Below are 25665 nucleotides of genomic sequence, written 5' to 3' on the forward strand. Positions count from 1 at the left end.
TTATAAGTTATGTTATGTAAGTCTAGTTGGAACCTTCTGCTTGTCTTTTCGTCATTGGCTGTTGAGGAGGCCTACCGGCTTTATTATGTTGTTATCACTCCAATTTTGTATTCAAGGGATGCATGTAAGGACGGCTCTCCCAATTGAAATATCTTATATCTTACACGTGAAGAAGCTCATTAGCTAGTTTCAACCCTATAGTTACATGAAGCATAAGATGATAATATTAAATGATTATAATAATAAATGTGAGAAAATGTTAATGTGAAATTTGGAATAGAATAAAAATTATATTCTTATGTAGAACTATTTGCCACAAAATTAGATGACATCAATAACAATAATAATTATAATTTCACTAGTTTTTATTATTTAAATTTTTTAATATATTGCTACTTTTGTATTTTACAAAATTTCTTCACATCTTTAAGTATGAAACAAACTCTTCCCAGGGTCCTTAAGTTGTATCTTTCAACGAACAAAAAAAAAAGTTGTATCTAGTTAAATATTTTTCTGCTAAAACAAACTTTTGATATTACAAAAGTCTCCAACCACTGAATTATTTAATTTATGTTTTCAATCACATAAAATGGTGGGTTTGAATTATTGGAACTTAAGGCAATTGATGTATTAATGGTTAAATTATTTCATAAAAGTTTTTATTGTTTTATTATACTTTTGAATAAGACCTCATAATATATAAAAAAAAATTATACTTCAAAAATCTAATAAATAAGTATTTATAATTAATTTTTAAGGAGGTTTTACTAAATAAAGATTGTTATCGTGAAGCTCCTGAAGCATATAATAGTAATATATAATTATGGGAGAGTTATATTTATAATTTTTTTATTTACAAATTATATTATATATTTTTGAAAGTACACTATGTTATACTATACACTTTCAAGAATACATAGTATAATTTGTAAAAATCTGTAAAAAAAAATTTATGAATAAATCTTCACCAATATAAAAAACTTGCAAAAGATCATAAACATTAATTAATAGCCATCGTTTACAAAGAATTTATTTAAACTTTAATTAAATATGAAAAATAGCTATACATACAGAAAAAGTATTTGTCATTTTAAATGACACAATTTATATCATTTCACTCTCACAACAAAGAGATGGGTCGACCCACACCTTTATATTTTTTTGTTCACTCTCTCTCTCCACTACTAGAAAAAACTTGTATAGTGACAGAATTGTTATAGAAATTCCGTCGCTAATTTCATCGTCTTTACTACTTTCCGTCACAAATTCCCTCGCAAAATAATTTGCGAGGGAATATGTGACGAAAAGTAATAGCGAGGATGAAATTAGCGACGAAATTTCCATAACAATTCCGTCACTGTACAAGTTTTTTCTAGTAGTGCTCCTTCATTATCTATTTCTTTCTCTTATTTAAAATGATACAACTTTACATTATTTAAAATAATACACATTTTTCCATACATTAATAACTAAGCTTCCCCACCTATTTGGAAGGTTTTTTATAAGGGAAAATATCTATCCGTTTACCGAATATAATATGAATGAGTGTGAAAGGAAAGATTAAAGTCAATGACCATTGCTAATGGTGTTTGGGATTGGGATGACCATTCTGCCCAAGTTGTACCTTTCCTTGCTACCCCTCCTCCTCCTCTCTTGTTCCCAACTCTTTAAATCTCTCACCACTCCTAGCACTTTTCCCCCCTAACCCTTCTCAGATCCAAAGCAAGTAAACATGGTGGGTTGGGTTGGGTTTCCCTCTCTCTTCTCCCTTTTACTCTCTCAAGTTTATTATTAATAATTGTGCTAATAATAATATATACACTGTCTAATAAATTCTTCAGGAATTGGAAGCACACCAAGTGACCAGATGGGAAGGCTATGAGGACTGGAGGAAAAGGCCTGCTCTCAGAGCCCGCCATGGAGGCATGCTTGCAGCCTCCTTCGTTTTGGGTATGTCCCAAATTTCTCTCTTTTCACTCAAAAAAAAAAAAATTAATCATTTTTTCTCGCATATATATCTGTTGGGGGTTTTTTAATTGGGACTTGATTTTGGATTTGGATCTTCTGATCTGAAAAAATGATGATATAATTATGTTATTTGATCATAATCATTATTAGTTAATAATAAAAAGAAGAAAAAAATATATAATAAGCTGTTTTAGCGGAAGGGCTTTGCTCATGCGAAAAACAAAAAACGTGAGTACGTATTCAGCACTGATTCCGAGGTTGTTTATGTTTGTGTGATTTGCAGTGGTGGAGATATTGGAGAATCTGGCGTATTTGGCCAATGCGAGCAACTTGGTTTTGTATCTGACGGAGTACATGCATATGTCACCTTCGAAATCTGCTAACTCTGTCACCAATTTCATGGGAACGGCCTTCCTCCTTGCCCTCCTCGGTGGTTTCTTATCCGATGCCTTTTTCACCACTTATTACGTCTACCTGATAAGTGCAGTTATTGAGTTCCTGGTAAGTCACCGCATTATACTGTTCCTTTCTCTACCTGTGATCACTTGTGCTAGCTGTTTCTGACTCTCTCTCTCTCTGTCTCTCGTGCTGCTTTTTCTTAATTAATTACCAAGTTAGCCCATGTTATAATCTGCTATCTTTTGCACTTTATATTTTACCTTTTCCATGGGTGTTTGAGAGAGTAATAAGATTTAAAAGCTAAAAAATAAAATAAGGGGGGTGTTGGGTAACTTGGCGAACACGTGTCTTGCAAGAGGATGACGTGTTAACCATGGGTGTTTGAGTGAGTAATAAAATTAAAAAGGTAAAAAATAAAATAAGGGGGTGTTGGGTAACTTGGAGAACACGTGTCTTGCAAGAGGATGACGTGTTAACCAGAATCTGAGTCAGCTGATAAATTTTGCAAGTTGCGCGGTGGGGTTGAATCAAATGGGTGCAACCAAATCCCCTATCAAATAATTGAAAAAGTGTGAATGGTTTTCAAAATACTTATCCATCCCAGCTGGATTCCCTTTCTTTTGGTGCATTCCCTCTTCCACTTGTCTAAGAAAACCTCATGAATTACATGAAAGAAGTCAAAGAACACCCACTAAGATATGATTTAATTCGCAGGAAAAAAAATCTTCCAAAATAGAATTGTATAGTGATAATTTATTCTCAGCCTAATAATTTAAGTGAAGAATCATTTTCTAGGCACAGGAAAAAAGAAGATAAGCATAGAGATAGTTTTATCTCTCTTTACATTTTAATTATCCCAAAAATATTGTGATAAATATATTAGTATATGTTATCATTCGGCTGGCAATCTTAATTAGTGGTAGCTAAGGAAGAAATACAGTAGCAGAGAAAACAGTGATTCATGTTCCACATAATTATATACCATATATCTTGTGGAGTTGTGGTAAGCTTCTAAGCTACATCATTTAAATGGGAAGGGCACATAATAATGGCTGTTATTGTCAGACGACATTATCCTTTTGCTTAATGGAGTGGAGGAGATAAAATAATGTCGGTGCGAGGAGATTTTTCTTTTTATACAATATTTCTTTTTGGTCTCCTATGGAGAAAAGAATTAAGAAGATAATTTATATATGCGTTCTTTTAACTAATTTTCCTGCAACTTTTCAATAAAATAAAATAATATTTTTATAATTATTAATAAAACTTAAAAATAAACACAAAATATTTTCACGAACCCAGAGGATCCCACGTATTATTTTCATGCAACGTATTTAATTTCCTCACAGTGCCTAGGACCCCCTTTGTCTTTGTCCCTGTTTGTAAGAGATCACCTGTTCTAGGTAGCTTATTTTTACCCCTTCCTCGTCTCTTAATTTTTTTTTTTTGCTAAATTACTTATTTGCATACAACATAATAATAACTTTTTATTACGGGGTTTATATTTTTCCGGCCACTTGAAGTCCAGCAGTCAATTATTTACCATATATATAAGTAACAACATTAAATATGGAGAATCATGACTATACAAAAGATGAAAGTATTGAATGTGAAAAATCATAACCATACACATGTCATTGTTGGATGTCAAGCGATTGGAGAAATGATTTTACCTTTTATTATACCATTAAATTTCTTATCCTAACATTCTTGTTTTAATACTTATGTCCAACCAAAAAATTAAAAACAAACAAACAAATTTCGTCACCTAATTTGTTAAGGGTGCCCAAGAGCCTCCACAGAGGCGCTCGTACCCGTCAACAAATTCCTAAAAATATTAGGATCCACCCGATGCATATTAAGGGTAATGAGACACGAGCGCTGAGGCTCGAGCACTCCTTAGTAACACCACAAGTAAAATTATTACTCCAAGTGATTGATTCAGTATTTTTTATTGGTATATAATGTCAAGCTTAGCTAGGTTAGCTTATGCCATGTTTACCCTTAGCAGCGGGTGGTCCCTATGATCTTGTGGTAAAAGAACTTCTTGTCTGATTTTATTCTAGAAGGTTTTATTTTTTTTTTAATCTATATATTCTAGAATGTTTAAAAAGCATATATGACAAGTTCGCACATAGTTTTGGCAAAAAAAGTTCATTAACCACGTGTGTGGTTGTCGTTTTGATAATCCATTATCCCCACCCTTGCACAAAGCACATATAACTTACTTAAAAGGCAAACATCTCACAGTGACGTTTCATAACTAGCTGTTAATACTGAAATACAATAAGTCCTTGTCTGTGCTACGGTCCAGGGTCTGAGGTGGGGATCAAGTGATAAACACGTGGCCTACGACCAAGTATTTATTGGTCAATATTTGAAGAATGGTAGTCACACTGTCTTCTTCTTATATATACTCCAAAACCATATCCGTTGGAGAAATTTGTGATCTTTTATTGGTTTACTTTCATTTTCTGAGCAAAATCTGAGGGAAATAAGAAGGACAAAAACATGGTAGGTGTCACTTATGTAATCAATGCAATGTCTAGGTGCATTTTCATCCAACTATTGGTACACAACACATGATATTTTCTTGCAGTTTTAGTTCTACATTAGATTGGGCCCATGTATTGGAACAAACTTGGGACTTGGTGGTTGGGTTCTGGACCCAGTTCAGGCCTTCTATTACATAGCCCTTTTTAACGTATGCAATCAATGAATTGCCTATGTGCATTGCCATCCAACTATTGGTACACGCCAATTGAAAATTTCCTGCAGCTTTTACCTCAGATTGGGCCAATGTATTGGAACAAACATGGGACCTGGTGGGTTTTGTTCTTGATGCTATAAAGCTCTTCTCAGAATAATGCATGACTATTGTAAAGAACCAATTCAATCCAAAAGCTTAAGCTTATGGGTGAAGCTACATTAATGTTTTTATATATCTCAACACGTCTCCTCACACGAAAGTCCGACAATGCACAGGCCCACCTACTTATGCTAAGAAATTCCACAAGAGAAAGTGGGAGACGGTGAGGATCGAACCCGGGACACGATGAGGATCGAACCCGGGACACGAGACTCTGATACCATGTAAAAAACCAATTCAACCCAAAAGCTTAAACTTATGGGTGAGCCTACGTTAATGATTTTATATATCTCAACAACTATTACCAGAACAACATAAAATTAATGACCAAAAAAAAAGGGCAGGATAATATTCGAGTTAAATGTTCTCTAGAATTAAATGACCTGTTGGTTTTCCACAAATTTCGTCTTTTAGTTCATGTAACTGATATTTACTAGGTGAGAAAAAACTTTGGCTGTTAATATTATTAAAATATTGTAGTCCAAGAGGTTATTAAACAATTTTACCTTTTATAAATCCTTACCTTGAGTTGTGAAATTGTGAACGTGAGATTTCATAAGAGTTGTTGCCAATGAGAAACTAAATCAACTGAAGCAGCTAGCACATTCTTATTCTGCTTTTGTATATTGCAAGAATGTGACGTGGCTAAGGAATTTGGAGTTTATGTGCAGGGTCTGATTGTACTCACAATACAAGCTCGCGTAGCTTCACTAAAGCCACCAAAATGTGACCCAGACACCCCATGTCAGGAAGTTAATGGTGGAAAAGCAGCAATGCTGTTTGGTGGCCTCTATCTTGTGGCTCTGGGAGTTGGAGGGATTAAAGGATCACTGCCAGTACATGGTGGTGAGCAATTTGATGAAACTACCCCATCTGGAAGGAAGCAGAGATCAACCTTCTTCAACTACTTTGTCTTCTGCCTATCATGTGGTGCCCTTATTGCAGTTACTTTTGTTGTGTGGGTTGAAGACAACAAAGGGTGGGAATGGGGTTTTGCACTATCTACTATTAGCATATTTGTATCCATTCCAGTGTTCTTGGCAGGCTCTTCTACTTACAGAAATAAGATCCCTTCAGGAAGTCCACTAACAACCATTTTAAAGGTAACTAACTAACTTATGGGGTTTGCTTCTGCCTAGTTATCCTATTTTCCCCTCTCTCTTTTTCCTCAACTATTGTTCTTATTCATTTTTGACTAACTTGGCTTCATGTTATAAAATTGAGCAGGTTCTTGTTGCTGCTTTACTGAATAGCTGCACCTACAGAAACTCTAGTAGTGCTGTTGTGAATATGGCTTCAAGTCCTTCTAATCCACAATCAAGTAGAAAGGAATCAGAGGAAGAAACAGTAAAAGCAAGTACAGAAACTGAAACGCCAACGGAGAACCTCAAATTTCTCAATAGTGCAGTTGCAAACAAGCCAATCTATTCTTCACTAGAATGCACTGTACAGCAAGTAGAGGATGTCAAGGTAGTATTGAAAGTACTACCCATATTTGCATGTACCATTATGCTTAACTGCTGCCTCGCTCAGCTGTCCACATTCTCTGTTGAACAAGCTGCTACTATGAACACCAAGCTTGGTTCCCTAAAGGTTCCACCAGCTTCATTACCAATTTTTCCAGTGCTCTTTATCATAATCCTAGCACCAATTTATGACCACATTATTATCCCCTATGCTCGGAAAGCGACCAAATCAGAAATGGGCATCTCTCATCTACAAAGGATTGGAATTGGATTAGTACTCTCTATAGTTGCCATGGGTGTGGCTGCTCTTGTTGAAATAAAGAGGAAAAGGGTGGCCACTCACTCAGGCCTACTTGATGATGCAACCAAACCATTACCCATCACATTCTTTTGGATTGCTCTTCAGTACTTATTCCTTGGGTCAGCTGATCTTTTCACCTTGGCTGGATTGTTGGAATTTTTCTTCTCAGAAGCACCAATAAGGATGAGATCCTTGGCCACATCTCTTTCCTGGGCCTCTTTGGCAATGGGGTACTACCTAAGTTCAGTGATTGTATCTATAATAAACAGTATCACTGGTAACTCAAACCACAGAGCATGGTTATCTGGTGCCAACCTTAACCACTATCACCTGGAGAAGTTCTATTGGTTCATGTGTGTACTGAGTGCTTTGAACTTCCTACATTACCTGTATTGGGCTATCAGGTACAAATATAGAGGGAGAGGTACCAATGAATGAAGCAAAGGGGAATTTTTCAAACGGTCTATATGAGCACTTGAGTTTAAGAGCTCATTGATCAAAATTTTCCAACCCATTCTTCAGCTGCAATTCTGTGTAACTGCCTACAAGTCTCCAATAGAGTGCATCAGCATTTACCCCAGTAGAGGTATCCTATGTATACTAGAATAATAGAATAGAAAGAACAAAGGTGTTAAAAAAAAAGAAAAAAAAAAGGGGGGGTATGACGTGTAATCAGTCTTGCTTTTTTGTTTATCATATAGTGAGAGCAAATGGTTTATATTCAATCCGTGGTGTTTTTGGACGATTTATTAATCTGTTTGTCATGCTCTTCAGGCAAATAACACAATCTTTGTCATTCGATTATATGCACAAGATCAAGTGAAATGAGAAACACAACAAAATGAATCGAGATCAACCTAAAAAAATAAAAAATAAAAGCGAAGCTGCAACTAGAACAGAACCGAGGCAACAAAACAGAATTAATTTTCAATACATTATAATATCTTTCAAGGGTATAGAAAGTCAAAAAGATCAACCCATATGATAAAGGAGTAAATTTTTTACTAGTTTTTATCAAGCCCCGAATCTTTAATTTTGCTTGCACTTCGTTCCATGTCAAATATTAACGGAATAAAGATAATTTAATTTGGCTTGTGCTCTACACTGACTATGTCAAAGATAGAACAAATGTTTCTCTATCATTAGAATCATAGTTATTTTTCTGCTAAATAAATGTTGAGATGATTTACGTAGCTAGCTACAATCCCTCGAATAAAGCCAAGCCCAATTGTTCTGAACTCTGAAGTACGCTTCTCGATCTCATTCTTCTTTGCTATATTTGTTTTCTATTTGCCAATTGATCAATGTAGTTAGCAATCTAGAATTGATTGTTTTTATTCTCTACATTGGTGAGGTGAGGCAATTGTGAAATCAATGCAGGTTATAGGCTACATGGAATAAGCCCTCATAAATAGGCATGCCATCTTTATGGTTGTAGCCTTGTAGGTTTGGGCCTTGTGCATTATTTTATTTTATCTTTTGTAACGTGTATATTATTTGACTGTGAACTCGTCATTTGAAATACTGAGCAGCATTTTTATTAGGGTTATATTTATCTCATCTAACATGAGATAAATCAAATTTCAACACACACATAACAAAAGTGGATTCTATCTCTATTCTTTCTCTTTTCAATTATTTGCGTGTCCCTCTTATAATTTTGTTTCACAAACATAAGATAACCTGTTTCCAACAACATAACAAAAACATTTCCCTTTTCATCGTTACACAACCCGCAAATCCTTTTTATATTTTACATAATAATTACATCTATCCACACACACACATCGTTTAATATTTGAACATTTTTCGTCATTTGATTAAAGTTCATCCTACTTAAATTTTTATACATATTCGGATTCTGCCATTAAAGATGTGAGTAGGTGTGAATGAAAGTACGTGGGCTCTTTGATCAATTGGGATTTTTTGTGACTTTAATTTATCAATTTAGTATTTGGTTTAAGGTATTTACGAATGGGGGTCATTTATACTGAGTGCCGCTACCAACCCCCCGCGCCACTCATAATTTCTTTTTTTTTTTTGTTTTTTCCTATTGAGTGCCGCCACCCCTCCCCCGGGCACTCTCAGAATTGTGCCAAGTGGCACAATCTGGTTACTCGTATTACCGTAAAACTTCGAAAAGCCATAACTTTTGACTCGGGTATCCAAATCAGATGATTTTTTTTTTATTTCGCATAACTTTTCGAGATCTACGCGATGACATCTCATTTAACATATTTTATCTCTCACAAACATAATTTAAATCTGTAAAAAAGTGTAATTAGTGTTGCAAATTTGAACTATATTAATGAAAGGTAAAATGTATCAAATGAGGTGTCATTGGGTAGATCTCGAAAAGTTATGTGAAATCAAAAAAAAAAGCATTTGATTTGAATACCCGAGTCAAAAGTTATGGCTTTCTGAAGTTTTACGTTAATAAGAGTAACCAGATTGTGCCACTTGGCACAATTCTGTGAGTGCCTCAGGGAGGGGGGAGAGGAGCGGCACACAATAGAAAAAAGTAAAAAAAAAAAAAAAAAAGTTGTGAGTGATGCGGGGGGGTTGGTAGCGGCACTCAGTGACGTTGGGTCCCCCTCGCGTCACTAAATGACTCCCGTTCATAAATACCTTGAACCATATACCAAATTGGTAAATTAAAAGAAAAAAAATCCCTAGTGGGTGAAAGAGTCAAAGTATGTGCACCAAACATAGTGGCTAAGATAAAAGAAAGTTTTGGCAAAATCCTTATAAGTACAAATTTAACTTAAAAAAGTAAAGAAAATTTTAAGTACGGTCTTGAATAAACCATATGTGCAATTTTCTCAACCTTCCTGTTTCAATTTTAAGCGTTAATAATAAATACTTATTTTCCTTGAATTCAAAGAACCAAATCACCTTTGGGAGCATACGTGTGGGGGAAAGCTAATTTCACCATTATGTGAATATTTTTGGCTCGAATAAAATTATTTTCTATTTTATGTGAAGGTTACCTATGATTTACACACAAAAAAAAAAAAAACCAATTTACATTTTCTTAGTTTTTTCAATAACCATTACTTGAGAAGTTTAACTAATTTTATAAGGGAAAAACAAAATTCATGTTGTAAGAAATTTCTAATCTCATTCATGTCATAGATACAACAAATATGGGGTCTACCTATTTTTAAAAAAAATAGCACATCTTTTATGATATCTGTAGGAAAGATTTGTTTTCTCCTACAATATAAGAAAAACAAACCCTATTTTATAATGTGTCAATATGTCATTAAATAATAATATAAAACAAGTTGCTTTTAACCAATTCGATCGATAATCATTTTTATGACATGATAGCCATAAAAGAACTAAAGTAAAATATATTTTTACTTGAGTTATAGTAGAAATTGTCATTTCTTCTTTAATGAACGTAAAACGTAACGGGTATAGGGGGAACTACTAAGTAGCCATGGTTCCACAAAATATCAATTTGCAGAAGCACCATCTTCTAGGCTGCTCCTTGTACAGAAAATAAGTACAGCCATTGAATGATCACATCTTGTATTAAAGGTGGTGCTGATTTTCGCATTTGTTAATTTGTGGAGAGTCTTCCCTGAGTAAATTGTAGGTAGATCCAATCCTTGTCGAGGTTCATAAATATTCATAAATTTTATGTACAGTTGATCATTATATTTGACAGATCTGAGGCATTCCTGTTGTGTGAAACGCGATTGCATTCTAAATTGGGTCCATGCTATATACATAAAAAGCATAACAACCCTCAGTCCCCCACCGCCAATGTTTCCAATTGAAGTGTGTTAGTTGCTGCAAAAAAAAATTCAGTCAGAGACTGCAAAACTTATAACGTTGACCTTATTACCAACATGCAGAAGCAGCACGTACGTACTGAGACCGTGTCCCGCTAGCTAGGCTGTCACTGCACGTTCCTTCATTCGTCACTCCGCTATCTTCATATAACCCCACACACATTCACTCTCTCAGAAATCATAATTCAACTCGTAATTATATAGTCGTACATATCCCATGGTCATTTATTATTTATCATCCTTTTATCAATTAACTGATCCAATAAATAATCACTACTAAATAAACAAAGAAATCAATTCACAAACTCAAGAAGGTAGTCAGTCAGGTGAAGTGGTAATTATACATAATACATATAAATATATATATATATATATATATATATATATATATTTTTTATCTTGTTGGCAAGACATAAAATGAAGCACGAAACCATGGCGTTCAAGATCAAGAACGCCACTTCTTTACTCTTCATCTTCGTCTTCTTGATACCCCAAACAGCGGGGATCCCAGATGGGACGAGCACCGCAGGGGGGCATTGGGTTCAACTCCAAAGCAGCATAGGCATCTCCGCCATGCACATGCAAGTCATGAGGGACAACAAGGTCATAATATTCGACCGAACAGACTTCGGCCCCTCCAACATTTCCCTCTCGGGGGGCCGTTGCCGCTTCAACCCAAGAGACATTGCTCTCAAAATCGACTGCACCGCACACTCCGTCCTCTATGACGTCACCACCAACACCATCCGCCCCCTCACAATGCAGTCCGACGCCTGGTGCTCCTCCGCCGCCGTCGCACCCGACGGAACCCTCATCCAAACCGGCGGTTTCAACGACGGTTACAACAAACTCCGAACCTTCACACCGTGCCCGGAAAACAACCTCTGCGACTGGGTGGAGCTTCATCAGAACCTCACCTCAAGCCGATGGTACGCCTCCAACCAGATCCTCCCCGACGGAAGGATCATCATCGTCGGTGGCCGTTCCTCCTTCACCTACGAGTTCGTCCCCAAGAATGACTACTTGCTAAACGACAAGTCGTTTTACTATCTCAGATTCTTGCGTGTCACGCGAGACCCTAACCCTGGTGAAGAGAACAATCTTTACCCGTTCTTGCACCTCTTACCCGATGGCAACCTCTTCATCTTCGCTAACCGTCGCTCTGTTCTCTTTGACTATAACCACAACCGCGTCGTCCGCGAGTATCCTATTATACCCGGTGAAGAGAAGAGGAACTACCCCAGCACCGGGTCATCCGTTTTGCTACCCATGAACCTCACCGGGTTGGGAAACGGGACCCGTTTGCCCGACGCCGAGGTGATGGTCTGCGGCGGAGCTTTCCCCGGCGCGTTTAACTTGGCAAACAAGAAGAAGGTTTTTCTAGAAGCTTCGAGAAGTTGCGGGAGGCTGAGAGTGACCGACCCGGAACCCCAATGGGTCATGGAGGTCATGCCCACCCCTCGGGTCATGCCCGATATGATTTTGCTGCCTACTGGAGATGTTCTCATCTTGAACGGCGCTGCGAATGGTACTGCAGGATGGGAAAACGCAGCGAACCCGGTTTTGTACCCGGTTATATATAAACCCGGTTTGAGCGACCCGTTATTAAGGTTTCAGTTACTGGCTCCGGGGAATACTCCACGGATGTATCACTCATCGGCTGTGTTACTGCCAGATGGCAGGGTTTTAGTGGGCGGGAGCAACCCGCATAGGGTTTACGATTTTCTGGCGTACCCGTACCCGACAGAATTGAGCCTGGATGCTTATTACCCGGATTACATGGGGCCCGAATTTTTGACGTTGCGGCCCTCGATTATTGCGATAGAGGCGGCGAATAATACTGCGTCGTACGGGGGAACGTTTTCGGTGACGTTCTCGTTGCAGGTGTACCATCCGATTCCTGGGATCAGCGTGACATTGGTGGCGCCGTCGTTCACGACGCACTCGTTCGCGATGAACCAGCGAATGCTGATGCTGGAAGTGACGGCGGTGGAAGTGGTGGCACCATTTGCTTACAAGGTTACTGCACGTGGGCCCCTGTCACTGGCGGTGGCCCCACCTGGGTACTACATGCTTTACATTGTCCACGCTGGAATTCCGAGTGTTGCTGTTTGGGTTCAAGTCAAGTGAGTTAGTTGATTTTCAATTTTACTCAAAATTATAATTTTGGAGAGATCTAAACGGGAAATGAAACATACAAACACGTAATCATGAGTCATTATTCGTCCATGTGGATGGATATTTGTAGGGGTAGTTTAGACTTTTAGACTTTCTGGGAGCCCTGCTGGACATTTTTTTAAATTCCCCTTTTGATGTTAGTGTGGGAATTTTCTATTTTATTCAAGTTATCAACCAGTTTTGGATGATTCAGTTGTTTTCTTTTCTCACAAACAAAAGGAATTGAGTTATAAATAAGTAAATAACTTATATACGCATGCAATAGCACTACCAAAATGAAGGCATGAGTTATTGGTTTAATATAGAGTAAATACCTCTTTTCGTGTCTGACAATTTTCATGAGGCACATTTTAGTCCCGAATAATAAAAAATGCTCATTTTAGTTCCTAATATTTGAAAAAAAAGTGCCATGTTTGTCCTTCCGTTAGTTGGCATCTGACAACCCAACTAACATAGCACACGTGGACCGTTACTTTGCTGAGTCACCATTAAGTATGCCAACGTGGAAGTAATACGACGTCGTTTTATGTCTTCTTGGAGTTTTGGACAGCTGACCCTAGCATCGAAGGCCCTATTTGGTCCCTGACAAATTTATTAAGGCCTTATTTGGTCCCTGACAAATGTATCGAGGCCCTATTTAGTCTTTAACACCACAAACCTTTCTCTATCTTTTTTATTTATTTAATTGATGTCATTTTTCCATTGCTCATAATATGAAAATGTAGGATCCCTAAAAGATTCTTTGCTAGCTAGGTGGTGCAGCACTCATCCTCAATCCAAGGACTCTGCTTGGGTCTCCCAACATTCCTGAGGGCTTCCAAACAATACTGTTACATATGAACCCAGCACCAAAAGCTATCTGACAAACCCTATCACTCCTCTTGATCCTTGAGTTAAACTCAAGGTATGCCAGTTCATACTAGATGCTACTGTTAGATGTGTTGCCAAATCGTTCCAATGTCTTCCTTGATGCTTCCATGTACTCCTCTGTGAGCTCCAAATTCTTCTGAATCTCATCCAACACTTTCTTACTTGTTGCCAGAATGCATACATGCTTAAAACCCAGCTTGTAATCCGGAATGTATGGCTTTGTTTTCTTTTTCTTGAAGAGCAAATTGGTGAAGAAGTGAAGCTGTTCTGAAACTGGTAGGACTAGTGGACCTAATGTGGTAATATTGGCCTTTGATGCATGGCCTCCAACCTGACATCTTTGCTTACAAAAAGTCCCTTCCTCCCTTCACTATCTTCCCTTTGGTTTATTATCATTGATGAGAGTGATGGGGTGGTGTTTAATATTCCTTTGGTTTTACTTTTATGACACCAAGAAGGTCCTTAATTACCTCAAACATCACCATGGATACCTCTTGTCCTTAATTGTCCCATTCAATGCATGCAAAAAATTGAATATATATACATAAATAGGCTTACATTCCCTTAAACATATTGGCAAAGAATTATACAATCTCAAATAATGAAGACTTAAATCTCATCCACACTTAAATATGTGAAGAGTGATAAATAGTTAACAAAAAAGTGTTGTTTACCTTGTACTCATCTGAAGGGCAAAAACATGAAAATCAAGCAAATAGGTAGACCGGGGTGTAGATTCAATATAAAAATATAGCATTAAGCACAAAAGTGCTGATATAAATAGAGCCTCAGTGAGGTCATGTTTGTCATAGAGATCTTTCCAAGTGAACTTTCCAATATGAGCAATCAAGGTTGCAAGAAGAGGTGGTGCCAGCAACAAATACAAACGATGGCTAATGAAGTAGCCGTATCCGAATTTCACATATTTTAGATTAACTGAACTAAGGAAATCTGGCAGTTTAGGCCGTACTTTAACTGAGAAATTAAGAGTGCCTGAATTTGGGTCAGAGTTCTCAACACCCTTTTGCAGAATCTCTGTGGAAAGTTGTTCATTTTCTTTTGACATGGGGAGAAAATTCACTTGCAGAAAACTATGTTGATTGAAGAAAGAGTTGGGAAAAAAACATTTAATGCAGCTTGAGGTGCATGCAGATAGAGAAAGGTTTGTGGTGTTAAGGACCAAATAGGGCCTCGATAAATTTGTCAGTGACCAAATAGGGCCTCGATAAATTTGTCAGGGACCAAATAGGGTCTGCGATGCTAGAGTCAGCTGTCCAAAACTCCAAGAAGACATAAAATGACGTCGTATTACTTCCACGCTGGCATACTTAACGGTGACTCAGCAAAGTAACGGTCCACGTGTGCTCTGTTAGTTGGGCCGTCAGATGCCAACTAACGGAAGGACGAACGTGGCCCTTTTTTCAAATATTAGGGACTAAAATGAGCCTTTTTATTGTTCAGGACTAAAATGTGCCTCGTGAAAATTACCAGGGACGAAAAAGAGTATTTACTCTTTAATATATATAAAATGAGAAAAGTATTTCTGGATATAAAGTTATCTCTAGTGAGTCAAAATGACATTGTTTCAAGATTGTAATATTAAAATATTATAACAATAAAGACTAATATAACGCTGCAACAAATTAGAATTACAAAAAACACCTTAATTTTCGTCCCGGAGATACTTTATATCTGTTGACTGGAGAAATCTTTTACCCATATATAATATTAAGGTCAGGATCATTTTACACCAGTGTAAGTTACACTCTTAATCTTGTCCGTTAATCCCACTTATATCTAAGAGCTCAAATTTTTTAATAATGTGAGTCATTGGATACAAGTGGATCAATGATCAAGATTGAGGGTAAGACTTTTAACTTTTACATTGGTGTAAGAATATCCTGCCCCATAATATTATATATATAAAACATGGAAAAATGTTTCTGCAGTTACTGCAAATAAGTTATTTGCATTTTCCTAAAACGACGTCGTTTTGGTATTGAAATCTTAAAAAATTATAAATATAAAGACTATTATAACCCTGAAATAAATTAAAATAACAAAAACACCATAATTTCCGCCCCAAAATAACGTCGTATTGGGCTTACTGCAGATAACTTATCTGCAGTAACTGGAAAAAAAAAAAAAAACGAACCCATAAAACATTTTGTCGTGCGATTTAGAAAGTAACAAAAAATTAAAATTATATATTGTCCCTGAAACTAATATTTATCCAATATTGCGATTATTTTAAAAATCAAACAAAATTAAACTTTATATGTATATTGTATGTTCAGTTATAAATGCATTTCGGTTAGGAATTTACAATATTTGGTTATTTTATGTTTCATATTATTAAACAAAGCTCAAGATTCCTAATCTAAAAGGTAGCGAATTTCAAAGCATGATCAGCAAGTTTGCATTTACTATGTCACGTGTCCAATTATTCAAAGCCATTCGTCAAAATCAACATGCCTAAATTTAATAAAATAAGTATGTCTTTTTTTTTCTTTTTTCTTTTTTTGTAGATATCAACCAGTGTCCAAAGTCTTTAATAGATCTGACTAATTTGATTTTGGATTTGTGTCTCTCCATCTTTTAAAAATTGTGACATTTAGGATTTGAATTCAATATACTTTGAGCAGGTCAAATCTTAAAATCTAACTAAATTGACACTAGATCAACAATTCTTGGATGTACTTAATAATTTCTCCTTGAAAAATATTCCGACTAAAAACAAAGGGAAAAAACCTCTCATGTTATTGAAGAGAATTTTTGAATTTTTTTTCCTACAGACGTATCAATTTTTGCATTATTTTTTTTTAATTTCAGTAAACAGTAGTTAAATAAATTCTCATGTTACCGAAGAGAATTTTTTTTACAAACCCATCAATTTTTGCATTATATTTTTTTAATAAACGGTGGGTCCCATCACATAGTTGTGTCTGCAATAGGAGACAAAAAGTCTCATACTGCACGAGATTAATAAGCCCCCAAAACAAATTAAGTTAATTACTAATTACATTATTGTATTAAATATATGAGATCAATGACATTGAGGGGGAGAAAAGACAAGATATAAATTTCATGACAAGTATAAAAGTTTATGTGCATATTTGAATTACATTAATTTTTAAAAAAAACCACGGATTAGTCTAATGATGAGAGATCTGAATAGTCTGCATGAGATCACAAGTTTAAACATCAATGCCACCATTATATCCAATTTTTTTTTTTTATTTCCTGCATATATTGAAAGTAGAATATTTTGAAGAAATAATTGACTGTTAAAAAATTTAATTAAAAGTTTTTCATAAGTTAATCCAATCATGCTACTAATTATAGATTATTTTAAGTACAATGTAAGGTAATGCAACAAACATACACCAAGTCATAGCAAATAAAAAATAATTTAAAAATAAAACAGCAATAACAGTTTAAGGTAAATTTTGGCACCTGTATATATATTTTTCTTAGTACAAGTCCTTGTACTTAAATAACATTAAAGTTGTGGCCCCTCAAGGACCATAATCTTAATAACTTAAACTATAAAGACTAATCGTTCGAGAAGAAAAAAAAGTTGATGAAAAAAAACTATAAGTAAAACTTAAATAACTGAAATTCAGACTGATACTTAATGATGGGAACTAAAAACTAACTATCTTGGGGCCTTGCTTTGTACCTTGGAAAAAAAACACACTAAATAACTGAATAACTAAAACTATAGAACTAAAATCCAAAAAATATATATTATGGGAACAACAATCAAAATTAGTAAAAACTGAATCAATATACATAGAAGAATAAAAATGTAAGGTTGAATAGTCACTGCAACTATAAAGATGAGGTGAAGTTAGTACAAGTCATAAGTTTTATAGCTACATTGAGGAAAATAAAAGTTCCTTTCAACGCACCATGTGGGAAAAGAAATTTTATAGACTTCCAATGCAGAATGATTTCTTACAATTGACAATATGAATCGATTTCACAAATCAATTTTTGATCTTTTCTGTCATCTCAACAATCAGCAGTTGAGATTGATAACTTCTCCAAGGGAATAACATTTTTGGGAAGTAGGCATATTATTTGGAAAACCATATATCAAAGGCGAAGGATCCACCAGGATTTATCCTATGACTTTGACTTCGAAGTTCCGGCAGTTAATGATGAACTCCTCACTGCGGCCTTGACCACACCAACCACGCTAAGATGCCTCATCTCAGGTCTCCAACACTGTCTATCCTCGTTTTTATAGTCATCTTCTATTTGAACTCCCACAAAGTATGCTACCTGTGCAATCACATAATTCAGCCAAGGAAAGCATAATAAGTAGAATTGGTCTTTCATTTTGCACGATGATTTCCAGTTTAGCCTAAAAAGAAATAGAAGTAAAACCCATATATGATGCTGAAGGCGTCTCTTCCCAAAAATGCATATAATGGAGCCGTGACTAGCTAAATCAGCAAAGACCCCTACTAACATATAAGTATGAACTACATCCATATGAAAATGAATTCAGCCAATTAACTTATGACAAAGCCTGGATTAGTCAGTCTCTTCTGAGGGGAATAGATAGGATGGGAGGAGGCAAGACTCTGAATTTTCATCCTTAACCCCAGAGGGAAGAGGAGAGTGGCTAAAAATCTAGGTATCGATTAGGTAAACAAAAACCAAATATATCTAATTATAATAATTATCAAATACAAGTAATTATAACAGAATTGTGATAAATATTTCATCATCTACAATTTCAGCTACTGCTTTTCACCGCAAGGCTTGCTTTATCAATCAGATTACATCAACTCTATTCTCCAAATGACAAATCTATGAAGTAAAAGGCTTTGCATCTGATGATCCACCACAAAAAATTACACAATAATCACAGTCACGCCATTTCCATTTAGCCAATCTTGAATACATTGTAACTCTTTGCAAATCAGTTTTCTGACTTGATCATTTGAATGATTAGGGGGAGGGGGTGAGGAGGGGGATTCTAAATCACAATCGGTAAAATCAAGCAAATAGGATCAGTTTTGTTACTATAGGAACCATTACCTTCTTAACAACCTAGCCAGGACAGCAAATAATAGTTACTACCACAGTAAAATTATGCCAAGCACACAATATCAAATATGAACTCTTAGCTTCCCCAGCTATTCTACCAGTAAATCATTTGTCCAGACCAACAAAGCACTTATTATGCACGAGGAATATGAGAAACTTCAGAGTTTACAATCAAAAGCAGATACTTCAACAAGCAACGTACGAATTTCTATAAATTTAAATTGGTTATACATTAAGACCTGACTGATTAAAATAACAATAAAATTGGAACTGTCAAAGTAGCCAAAACAATAGCAGTCTTCTAAAATTGCCAAAGAAACACAATCAAGACCATATTCATGTTCGATCATGTTAATATTCTCTATGCAATATCAGACTGAGTAAAAACAAATGACTGAGAGAAAATTAAAAAACAGAGACATTTACAATTAAAGTTCAGCTAATGAATAGCTCGTCAAGAATACCTTGCCAGAAGCATCACGAACAGGTGAAATGTGAAGAAGATTCCAAAATGAGCTTTTATCCTTCCTGTTAGTGTTGAAGTAAATTGATTCAGCACATCCAATAAATAACGTTCACAGCTTTGGCAGCACAGACAAAAGTGAAGGAAAGTGTTAACCTGTAATTCAAAATACGTACTGTGCACGGTTGTTCAGTTTTAATGCTTTCCCCTATCTGTAAGCAATAAGAAAAAGACAAACCACATGGTCCAGTTCTATTGGTCTAAGTTGCCAAATTACAAGACAAATATTGAAGAACTACAGTGAAAAATATGTATTACCTGATGTAAAGTTGAGGTATCAGTATCTGTTCCACCTAAAAATCTACAGTTGCGGCCCAACACTTCATCTCTTGGATACCCTATTCAAGTAACAGGATAGTTGAAAACATAAACTGAAATTTTAAAAGAATCTGAATTATTGGCTTAATATCCTAACATAAGATGCCAGAATATTTGCTAAAAATGATCACAAGGCTATTATTAATTTATATAAGGTAATGGTTTTAGAACCTGTCAATTTCAAGAAGGCGTCACTGGCATAAACAATAGGTATGTCCGGTAAATGTGGATTAGTTCTGCAAGGAAACTCAAAATCCAACATATAAACAAATTAAGGGTCTGCAAAAAAGCATGAAGCTTATGGTGAAGTAAGAAAACTAGACTTTTCCAATAACTCACAATACAAAGCTTTGTTTGATTCTACCAAGAGAAATAAGGAAGGATGAGCTAAAAACACCCACGTCAGGCATGCTGCATCTCTTTCTACACACCAATCTGCCCGTCGACTCGCTATAGTGGGTTAGTACAGAAAAAATGTTGTCCATGGCAGTCACAGCACTTCTCTTCTCAACATCACTTGCCTCACACGGCTCTTCACTCTCCAATTCTGCATGTCATTGAGCTAACGAATCAGCAAATACCAAATATAACCCAAACCGCTAGGACAATCACTAAGCTAGAAAAAGAAAAAAGGGCTGTTAAGCCAAGAGGGGCTATAGAAATGACAGATAACAAAATTTGATTAAGAAAATGTTATTTCTATAGTTGGAATCCTACATCTGACTGGCACATAAGTTAATTATTGGTTAGAAACGTGTCCCAATGCAACTTAAGAAAAAAAAAAGTTGTAAAAAATAAAATAAAATAAAATCAGATAATTAATCCATTAACCAACCCATATACGTTGTAACTAATAATTACCTGGAGTGAGTCAGGCATAAGTATGTGATTAATATCATAAACCAAGCCACAAGCATAGAAAAACCAAGAAATGTATGAACACGAGGGGAACTAATTAAAAAAAACAAAAAAAAAAGACACAAACCTCTGACATCATGTTCCAACACTTGATCCAAGGAAGAAACACGACCAAGTTCGAGCAAAGAATCAGAGCAAACTTCTTTCCTACAACAACCAAACCCAAAATCCTGCACCCTGGATCCGTCCTGGCTCCGAACCCTGGGTTTTCTGTGGAGTGGGACCTGAACCGCAACGAAGTGAACGACGGCGCCGCCATGGGCACTGAAAACAGGGGAAACGTGAAACAACATCCAAAAGGGTGTGCCATCCTTGCGATAGTTCAACAAGTTGACCTGAGCCATTCTCTCTTCCCTAACGGCCTCTCGAATCTCCATCACCGACCTTCTACAAGTCCCTGGACCCTGAAACATGGCCCCACTCTTGCCAACAACTTCATCTCTGGAATAACCCATCATCTTGAGGAACCCGAGGCTGGCGAACACGATGGGGTGGCCCGGTATGGAAGGGTCGGTGATGGTGAAATTATCAGGCAATTCGTCGAGCGACTCGCGCGCGTAGCGTGAGTAACGGTCGTCGAAGGATTTCTGTATCGCACGCAACTTGGTTTCCAACTCCATCGTCTTTGCTACCTTGGATTCTCCTCCTCCTTTGGGTTGTTCCCAATCCCATGTGAACTCGCTTGGCTCTTTGGTGCTTCTTTCCCAAAATACTACAAACAAGTAAACAACACACAAAGACAGAGAGAGAGAAGAAAAGTTAACAGGGACAGTGTTAAGTTAGCATTGTGTGAAAGTGTTTTGTGAAATTGACGATGAAAATGGGGAAATAATATCTGGTGCGAGTTGCGGTGGTGATGAATGACCCATTTAAAAGATGTGCTTCTAGAGGAAAATGAAAGGGGAATTATGAGGTATGAACATGATGGACAAGACAATACAACAAACAGTGTCGCTACCAAAATGAAGAAGCTCAAGGGAGAAGAAGGAGTGCCCAGTTGCGCAACAAAGCGGAGTCACACAAAATTCAAGATTATTATTTTTATTTGTTTCTTTAAAAAATATAAAAAGATGTTGCTAAAAACTTTTTCGATACGAAGTTTAGTCAAGGAAATTAATCTGCTCTTACATTTATGAGTAACAATCTATGTTAATAAGTACTTAATTTAGGAATGAAAGTTTCTGATACGACTTACTTGCTCTTACATCCAACACTTCTTGATGAGTATGTATGATACTATGATATATGCAAGAGAAAAATAAAATAATATTTATGTTGTTAATTAATTTGCATAAATAATTCAAGATATTTTATCAATTATATGCGTCAGGTCAAGTAAATGGACCAGTGAGTGAAGCAACACTCGCAATGCACACGGGATGCGAAAAGCCGCAACCACATGTTTGCCTAATTTTGATTTTGGTTATTGGATGGCTAAGTTAGGATACCAAACCCGGTTTCTGTTTTGTCTTGCGTTGAGTCATTGTCCCTTAACAGCGACGGTTTTACCGAAATAGCATTCTGAATTCTGATTGATCCTCTCCACCGAAACGAACAGCTATTGATATCTTTAAATGTTTATATGGATAAGAAAATTTTTCAATAATTAATTGTGATAACTAAATATTAATTAATCATTAATTTTTTTTTGATAACATAGTCATTTATTAATTCAATACAACTAGCTTGAGTTAATTAGGTTTATCAAATATTTTTCTGCATCACAATTGAAATGATCAAAAACTCACACAAAGGACCCATACCCACCCACCAAACCACCGACCCCAGCTCGCCGACGGGGATAAAAGTAAAACCGATTGTGGGTTAAATGTTGTTAGGAAATAATATTTTTCATGTTGTATGATAAATATTTTCTTATATTATGACCCTTTAATTTATGTATAAATTTTTTAAAATAAATATAAGACTCATTATTAAAAAAATTACAAAAAAAAAAAAAAAAATTCTTACGAGAAAATGAAATCTCATATCTTTATGTATATGACCGTGTCGTGAACAATTAAACATTAAAAAATAAAAAAGAACAGAGAAAAATAAACACTCAAATCCATGCTGGCTCTTACTCGATTCTTATCCAATCCGCGTCATTATTTACTAGTCTTATTCTTCTGCTGACGTGTCTGTTTGTCTTTGATTAAGATAATAATTACTTGGACTTTTCATCAAACCCGTGGCGGAGCCGGACGGGTACTGTTAGGCTGTGGGCCTGTGTAGTTTGGACTGTTGTGGGTGGGGATAGTCCCGGTCGTTCAAGCTTGAGCTCACCAATTTAGAGATAAGTAAATGACTTTTATTTTTTTCATATTATATGAGATAAATTGTCTCATGTAACACATTAAAAAAGTAAGTGAGATCCATTAGAAAAAAAAAGAAAATAAAAAAATAAGTTTCACTCACTTTTTTATGAGTTGCACAAGACAATTTATCTCATGCAATATGAGAAAAATAAAACCCTAAATAAATTAGCAATAAGTAGCAAGAGGTTTATTTTCTTTAATTGAAAGTCTTTGTGAATGGAAAAAATGTCTTAAGAGAGGCCCTATAATATGTCCTACAGCATTGAGAGAAAAAAATTTGAAAATTATGTACTGGGTAAGAAAATTATAATATTGACTAATGTTAGTCATATATATTTGTACACATTATTTAATAATATAATGATTGTCACTTCATTACAATTTGTTAGATATAAAGTTTTGTATATTTTTATTCTGATTTCATTATCTTATTTTGGAATGAGGTTATATAAGGTTATGTGTTTTACATTAAACATTACTAGTCCTTAAATATGTATATAATTTTTTTTATAAAAAATGTACTATAATATAATATAAAAATAAAGTTAAAAAGATATCAAATAAATAAATATGTTAGAAGTGTAATATAAAAATAATGAAAAGTATCTTTAGTACTTCTATATTATTGAAGATTCAATGTATCCTTTATTAATTATGAATGAGCAATATATTTGATTTTTCTCATTTTACTCACCCTCCCTTAAGTTCCATTTTTTTTCTATTTTTAGTAAAGGAGTGAGTATATACTCCTCTAATACCAAAGATATGTTCAATCTATCAAAAAAATAAAATAAAAATATGCTCAAAATAATGAAGTCCTTAAGGTGGTGTTTGGTTGGGAGCTTTTTAGCGGATATCTATCTTTCTCAAGTACAACTTTTAGAAACCCCATGTTTGTTTCAACGTTTTTCACCAAAAACTCATCTATCCAATTTGTCTAGATTTATGAGAAACATAGATATCCGCACTGTTTAGAAACCCAATTTGAAGGTGAAATTTTTCAGAAAACCGGTTATCTAGCTTTTAATGCACTGTTGATTTCATAAAGTTACCTAATTTTTCCAATAAAGTTTTTCCCCACCAAACAACTTTTTTACATTTTTCTACTTATCTCACTTTATCTATCTTTCCAATCATTTCTCTATCTATCTCATTTCTCTACTATTCCAAAAAATTTCCTAAACCAAACGCCTATTAGAAGCTCATTCGTTAGACAAGCTAGTATCTCACGTAAGAAGTTTGGTTGACAGAGACTAGCTAACAGTTTTTTAATAAATATGTGATTTTCTTAATCCACGTAAAAATATATATATATATATATATATATATATATATATATATATATATATATATATTATCCATCCTTCAAACTTAATACATTCTTCTACAAAAAGACATGTCTTTAGTTTTTGGATTAAATTAATTATTTAATAAAATGAAATAAATAATTTATACGCAGAATAAATAATTACTTTTGCTCTTAAAATACTAAATATTTTTATGAGGTTGTGCGTCTCAAATTAGGAGTTGTTGCTTGTAGGTAAGGAAAGTTTGAGCTTGTTTATCAAACAAAAAAAAAGGAAAGTTTGAGCTTTGCAGCACTGAGCATGAGCATCGCCCATTGCCACGTGTGTCTTGTTAGAGATCGCCGAGTTAGGTTTTAGTTCAGTGCATAGGGTTGCGGGCCTTGCGGCAACGTAGGAAGATTGGAATTCTCCGCAGCAATTGCCACGTATGACCTTGAGTCCTTGAGAACAATATCATATTTTTATTTTTATTTTGATACACAAGAGGACAAGATCATATTTTTTTTTCATTTTGGTACACAAGAGGACAAGATCATTTTAGAAGCGATAGCGAATGCTAGCAAGCATAATGAAGCAATGGCTTCATCTGGATAAGAAGCTAAGAGGCCCAAAAGAGATACCTTAAGGCCCATTGGGTGGTTCACAGAAAACAATTTATTAGCGAGAAAATAAAATTTCGTTAGAAATATGTTTGGAAGTTATTATTATAGTGATTAGTTTTTCTCCAGATAAAATTTTATCTTCTATGTACATAAAAAAAATTATGTGAGTCTTTTGTCTTTATTCTTTTCATATGGTTTCATATGGGATCCATACACTTTTATATATGTAAGAGATAAAATTATCTCTTATAATATGAGGAACCTTAATCTCATTATTATAGAATATAATTAAGTTATTTTATCTATCTTTAATTTAATGCCTACCTTATATATAACTTTCTAATATCGTTGGATCAAAATCTCAACTAACTTTTATTATTTCTCTTTTCTGAATATTTTGATTTATCCGTGTTGTACAGTAAAAATATAGTAGGCATAAAAAAAAAATATGAGTAATGGAAGTGGTGCGGCAGGACGTGGTGGCCTTAGCCACACTTGGGTTTGGCTGTTGAGTATATTTTGGCTGTGGCATCATCATCACGTGAGTTCTTCACCATGTATGGAAGTTCGGTTGGGGAATGTTGTTCTTAACTATTAAGTGGAATTGCCAAAAGCTGGTGCGTTCTCACTCAGCACTAACATACATGGAGAGACAAGTGTTGTAGAATCGCTATTTCAATATATATGCGCTAAGAAAGATGGCGGTGACATTTGATAATATGTACACGACTACACGTAATTAACTTATGTGGAAAAATTTA

The 25665-nt window shown here is 35.3% G+C and overlaps 3 protein-coding genes and 1 pseudogene across 6 annotated transcripts; 2 read left to right on the forward strand and 2 right to left on the reverse strand.

Annotated features, from left to right (window-relative positions):
• Positions 1-1601: 1601 nt before the first annotated feature.
• On the forward strand, positions 1602-7748 carry LOC133307265 (protein NRT1/ PTR FAMILY 4.6-like). Its single transcript, XM_061507751.1, has 5 exons — positions 1602-1735; positions 1842-1950; positions 2252-2469; positions 5908-6339; positions 6464-7748. The coding sequence occupies exons 1-5, from the start codon at positions 1733-1735 to the stop codon at positions 7439-7441; spliced, it is 1740 nt and encodes a 579-aa protein (XP_061363735.1). The 5' UTR covers positions 1602-1732; the 3' UTR covers positions 7442-7748.
• Positions 7749-11238: 3490 nt separating this feature from the next.
• Positions 11239-12936, forward strand: LOC133307279 (aldehyde oxidase GLOX). The gene has a single exon (XM_061507768.1). It carries the CDS (start codon positions 11239-11241, stop codon positions 12934-12936), a length of 1698 nt encoding a protein of 565 aa, XP_061363752.1.
• Positions 12937-13733: 797 nt separating this feature from the next.
• LOC133307287 (3-ketoacyl-CoA synthase 10-like) lies at positions 13734-14920 on the reverse strand (annotated as a pseudogene).
• A 2698-nt stretch (positions 14921-17618) lies between these two features.
• Positions 17619-21910, reverse strand: LOC133307240 (protein TWIN LOV 1). Of its 4 annotated transcripts, XM_061507722.1 has the most exons (8): positions 21873-21910; positions 20745-21389; positions 20099-20306; positions 19931-19995; positions 19700-19779; positions 19538-19593; positions 19383-19446; positions 17620-18144 (listed from the first exon to the last, which is right to left on the reverse strand). In XM_061507722.1, the coding sequence occupies exons 2-8, from the start codon at positions 21295-21297 to the stop codon at positions 17986-17988; spliced, it is 1185 nt and encodes a 394-aa protein (XP_061363706.1). In that variant the 5' UTR covers positions 21298-21389; positions 21873-21910; the 3' UTR covers positions 17620-17985. The 4 variants fall into 4 exon arrangements, 3 of the variants coding, with proteins under 3 accessions (XP_061363712.1, XP_061363706.1, XP_061363720.1); XM_061507728.1 differs by lacking the exon at positions 21873-21910 and having other exon boundaries at positions 17619-18144; positions 19931-20006; positions 20161-20306; positions 20745-21813; XR_009751020.1 differs by lacking the exon at positions 21873-21910 and having other exon boundaries at positions 18087-18144; positions 19558-19593; positions 20745-21816.
• Positions 21911-25665: the final 3755 nt, after the last annotated feature.

Source organism: Gastrolobium bilobum, unplaced genomic scaffold (genome assembly GCF_033153095.1).
Source record: "Gastrolobium bilobum isolate Gb01-03AN ecotype WA unplaced genomic scaffold, APGP_CSIRO_Gbil_v1 utg35918, whole genome shotgun sequence".
NCBI lineage: Eukaryota > Viridiplantae > Streptophyta > Magnoliopsida > Fabales > Fabaceae > Gastrolobium > Gastrolobium bilobum.